This window comes from Neltuma alba, unplaced genomic scaffold, assembly GCF_004799145.2.
Source record: "Neltuma alba isolate B1F8T4 unplaced genomic scaffold, ASM479914v2 tig00011421_pilon, whole genome shotgun sequence".
Classification (NCBI taxonomy): Eukaryota; Viridiplantae; Streptophyta; class Magnoliopsida; order Fabales; family Fabaceae; genus Neltuma; species Neltuma alba.
In genome coordinates, this window is record NW_021636105.1 from 31,751 (window position 1) to 37,229 (window position 5,479).

Consider the following 5,479-nt stretch of genomic DNA (forward strand, 5'->3'; position numbering starts at 1 on the left):
ATAAATTAAGTTAGATTATCTTTTTTAAAATATTATAACTAATCAAGTGTATTAGTTAGAACTATCATTATTAAAAAGACTATCGTAAAAAATTAAATAAATATGAGAGATAAAATAAATTAAAGTCTTATATTTAAGACCAAAATAAAAGTCAAACGAGATCTTATATTGAGAATCAGAAATAGTATTCTAATTTTTAATTTTGTCCCATTATCTTTTATATAATCTCCAATTGTTTTATCGTGACTATTTGGCTGCAAAAAGAAATCTTAAACATACAGATGAGATTTCAAGATGGTACTAAACTATTAATTGGATTTGTTCAAGAGTCAACTTCTGTTATTTTGCTTGATAAGGAGATAACCATACGATTATCATGCCTTGTACATATCATCAAAGCATATACCAGAATCAGCAGGCAAACAAGATATGGGAAAGGAAAATTCCAGAAATGAACACATTCCAATTCAATTTATGGAACCAACAAATGCCTTGTCTTCTATATTAACATCAAAGCTCAAACTAATTTACAGCTTCCAGAATAGAATGCCATGAAAAGGACTTCATGACCTCATCAATGTTGACGAATGGCTCCAACCCACGCATACTTGCAGTTGAAGGCAATGGAACTCCATTTTTTAAAATGTGAAATAAAAAGCATAGCAGACTAAATGCTTTGTGTTCTATCTCATACATCCAAAGCTGATCCAGAGATGAACCTTAAAAATCACCTTACCAAAAGTGGCTATAAATCCACACCTTCATCAAGACCTTTGGAACCAATCATCACGTTTGAATCAATTTGCTTGTCAAACTTCTTCCTCCTCCTCGCCTCAAACTCTTGAAACCCGTCCATCTAGATGGTTCAATGGTAGTTGGATTGAAACTTGAGCAAAGTTGTTGGTTTGTAGGAGACGAAGGAGGCAAACAAATTCGGGAAATAAAGCCTTACCTGTTGAAACTGATCCATAGATATAGGATTGCCGTGCAGAGATATACTTTGAAGAGTTTTGCAGTCTTTCAATAGATTTGCAGGTATCTAGCCAATGAGACCCAACAGGCATAAGAACATTTGAAATCAAAGGACACGGTTCTTAGGTTTGTAACAACTGCATGAGGGGGAATTGCTACAAGCAAAACCATAGATTGACACGCTATATATAGATTCATAAAAGTAAAGAAAAGAGAAAGAAGAAGAAGAAGAAGCATAAGACACTGCAAGGGTTGCACTCCAACGAAGATTAGCTGCCTATAAGATAATAGGCAGATTACTAGGCAATTAACAAACGTCATACAAGGCTTCAAGTACTCTGAGTCAGAAGTATTACCTGTTTCACATTATTGTTATCTAGGCAAAGTGACTTCAAGTGAGTAAGATTGCACATGGAAGAAGGAAGATCTTCAATACTATTATCTAAAAATTTGGCAAGAAGATTGAAGCTTCAATCAACTATGATGCAAAACCAAACAGCTAATAAAACATAAATTGTTAAATTGATCCAGAGATCCATATTCGAATCTCATGAAAACAGTTAATGACATGAGAATCAATCCTATGGATATGCACATTGATTGAATATGTAGGGAAAAAGCAGAATATTGGACACAGAATTATGTTACATCTAAGACATCTTCATGAAATACGACAGGTTATAATAATCTTTGCAATCATTATCGTAATATGAACTGTAGGGGTAAAAGGTTCACAAGGAGGTAGGGAGAAGCAGAACTGAGGACATCATCAATTTTAGGCCCAAAGAGCGGTTAAAATTTCTCAAATATGGACTTGATTAACTAATTTGTTGGGCTAATTGTTCCTAAACTGAAAATAGATCCCATGGTCAAGTATATGTAAATTGTACTTCATCCAAAAATGTTTGTCCTGTTTAAAGTTAGTTTGCTGCCCATCAACAACCTTTTAGCCTGTGGCATGTAACCTAGCTATCATTAAGAAAGATGATGGAAACAGGGGGATAACATGAGAAAAAAAAACCATAAAAATAAAGAGTACATCAATAGAATATATCTCTCCATTGTCTGCATATCTGTAAAGGAAACAACCATCTCCAGAACACCAGCACAAACAAACTGCATTAAATGCTGATGCAACGCATGAAGAAAGCAAGTAGATCAGAAACATACTATTGGCTTGTAATTCTTCTAAAGAGAAGCAACTTCCCACAGATTCTGGAAGAGACTCTAAGTTGTTGTTCGCCACATTTAAAAGTGAAAGCTGCATTATCAAACAGTGCAGCATATTTTAGATGTTAATCATAGTCTGGTTATGTATTGAATTTATACCAACAATTACCAAAGTGAACAACCTTTTAAGTCGATCACAACGGAGAACAATATCCCCAACTCCTCAAATTCTACAATTAAGTGAATGCTTCAAATTTAAAATAACAAAAGCAGTAGAACAATCAGAGTATTCAGACTCACAAATACTTACATTTCGCAAGCTGCCAATAGTAGCCGGCAAGGCTGTTAACGAATTCCCAGATATGGATAAGCGCTCAAGCCTCACCAATTGACCCACTAAGGAAGGGGGAAAAACCAAACAAATTACAGATTGACAATAAAGAGACATTCCATTAAGAAAATGCCAATGTCATGAAGAAAACAAGATAATCATTTTATTCTTAAAAAACCAATTTATTTCACAGAGGGAATTACATTCATCAGGCAAGGAAGTAATTCGATTTCCATCAAGGATCAAGGCTTTTAGAGACTGGAGCTTCCCCAAATTCACTGGCAGTCTCTCAATGAGATTTTCTGGCAACACCTGTAAAGTCAGCGCAATTTTGATAAGTAATGCTCTTTATCAAACCTAGTGTTATATAACCTCAGTTCTGTAAAGAGTCCACAAACCAGTTTAATAAAACGCTTCCATGGCATATTATCTAGCCAGGGGAAATAAATAGAAGGCAATCTTGTATTTGCAGGCATAACATGTGCAAAAATCATATGACTTTCAAAAAAGAATATTAAATTCAAAAGTTAATGCTTCAAACAAATTCAAGAATCAACGATCCAAAGTACTAAGTCTCATAGCTAAACTTCTTAAGAAAACACAAGAAGTAACAACGCTGATTCGCTGAAATACTGATTCAGGAAAAGGAAAGAATTTCCTCTAGTGCTTCTTAATTATCAAAAAAGTAGATAAAGTCCAAAAGCTTTCTTTCTTTCTTTTTTTTTTTTTTTTCAATTTTCAATATCAAAAAGTGTAGCAAGTACTATATGTTCACAAACAGTTACCAGGTTATAAGCATATAGTGGGAAATATAACTCTTACCAGGCGCTGCAAGTTAACCAATTTGCTAATTTCCATGGGAATATCAACTGTATTCAAGAATTGAATTGATAAGTAGTTAAAAAAAAAAAACAATACAAATAATCCTAAAAGAAAAGACAGTTTTCTTAGATGTCAAATTTATACTATCAACTTTAGAATAAAGCCCTGTTAACTAACAGAACTGGGACTCATCCCTGCTTTATATTAACAAAGGAGGAAATGAAAAGAAAAAGGAGCATACCTATTCGATTATGTGTTAAGTCAAGAGTGCGCACAGATCTATCGAGGTCAAGAATTTCATCCGGAAGCGTCTGTTTTCCGATGAGAAAAGAAGGCACCATGGTTAGCATGCGGTAAAAAGCTCTAGTGTATGCATGCATTCAAAAGGAACAGCAACAGAAAGAAGCAAAACAACAAACATTGACTTTGGGAAGGAAAAAAAAAAAAAACACCAGATCTCATCCAACTTTTAGATGTCATGAATATTACATCTCATGACATATCTTCATGAAGCAAAATTGGATTAACAAAATACAATCACAAACCTTAATTTACAGAGCGGCACATTTGAAACAATAAAGATACATGATCCAAAGGAAGACGTTCAACACAAATGTACAAATTTCTGACTCGGCGTCATATTTCAATGTAAATGACACGAAAAATAAGAGATGATAAGAGGAAAGCAAGCAGTAAAATACTCAAGAGCGAAGGAACTGCCTCAACAGACACCATTTATCTCAATCACTCAATCACATTCCCATTAACGGGCATCTTACTCTCATTAAGTTGACATTAGAGAACAATTCATTAAACCTATTCTCTTTTATTTACCTGCTAGAAGTACACTGTTTAACCCGTCATCCTGCGAAAATACCATGCGGATGAACCAATAATCTCAAGTCTCAACCACGATATAATACACCCAGTGGCATAATTCATTTAAGAACTTTATACCCCTGACAATACCCTTCTTTAAAAAAAAAAAAAAAATCGAATTCAGTTGAGAAGCAGCATAACAGAGGCCACTAGGCTAGCACTGAGATTGATGAACAAAATGACAATCCCCCATGACACATCAAAATACACAATCAAGTTAGTTCCATTCAGTACAACGAGAGAGTGGCAAACTCCAAGCAAGGGGAAAAACCATTACAGACTAGAAAAAGAGAGAGGGAGAGGGAGAGAACGCCGCAGAACCATTAGCGCAACTACAGCAAATTTAAATTGTATTGAAACCGTGGCCAAACAGATAAAACAATTACCTTCAATTTGGAGTCGCGCAAAGCAACAATTCCGGTGGATCGCCACCGCGAAACTCTAGTAGCCTTTGTATCGGCGTTTTTGCTGAAGCAGCATCCCATTTTGGGACGAAAACCAAAAAAAATATGAAAAATGTAAAATTTGAAGAAGCTTTCCAGTGATTAGATTCCCCAAAGTCCAAAAAGACTATATTAAGGCTGTAGCAGAGTCAAATGTCCAGTGATATGGAGGAGGGGCGTTCGTTATGGCGGGGTCCAAAAACCGCGTTTTCTTTTTTCCGGTTCCGGTTCCATAGGCTGTCAGTAAACAACACGCAAATTACGACTTACGAGACCACATGGTGACGCACAATGGATAAAGATGTTATACTATTTTGGAAATTGTCAAATACATCACGTTAACTGGAATTGCGCATATATTATGTTATGCGGATGATTATTTGACTTTTAAATTTAACAATTTTTTAAGAATTAATTACTCTATTTTTTAATAAATAATAAAGATTAAATTTCTTGAAATGGTAAATTTACCAATAAATTAACTAAAATTTTAATAATCACATCTAGATGAAATTATCCATTAATTTTTTTGGCATTATTTATGTATTGATTTATAATACGTTGTTTCCTTAGAGTGAGGTCATTTTCTTTGATTTATCAAGGCAGGCCTGGTCAAACAAAATAAAGAGAATATGCTTTCAAGCCCTTCGGTTAACACCATGAAGATTAGAGGACCTTTAATGATGTTTTTAAAGAAGTAATGAAGGTACCGTTTGGTTGACTTGCTAAGTTCTACTGTTAGGATTCTTAGCACTCCTTCCCAGGGATATTTGGTTTTTGATATATTTGAAGGTAGAATTTCACACAAAGTTTGGAAATACCAAATTATAAATAAGAAATCTTTACAAAAATGCATTGTTAT

General features: G+C 34.4%; 1 protein-coding gene across 1 annotated transcript; it reads right to left on the reverse strand.

Moving 5' to 3' along the window:
• Nucleotides 1-737: 737 nt before the first annotated feature.
• On the reverse strand, nucleotides 738-4,661 carry LOC114713276 (plant intracellular Ras-group-related LRR protein 7-like). Its single transcript, XM_028897887.1, has 9 exons — nucleotides 4,561-4,661; nucleotides 3,537-3,606; nucleotides 3,296-3,342; nucleotides 2,677-2,785; nucleotides 2,453-2,538; nucleotides 2,143-2,233; nucleotides 1,329-1,414; nucleotides 953-1,039; nucleotides 738-856 (listed from the first exon to the last, which is right to left on the reverse strand). Exons 1-9 carry the CDS (start codon nucleotides 4,657-4,659, stop codon nucleotides 746-748), a joined length of 786 nt encoding a protein of 261 aa, XP_028753720.1. The 5' UTR covers nucleotides 4,660-4,661; the 3' UTR covers nucleotides 738-745.
• Between the last annotated feature and the right edge of the window lie 818 nt (nucleotides 4,662-5,479).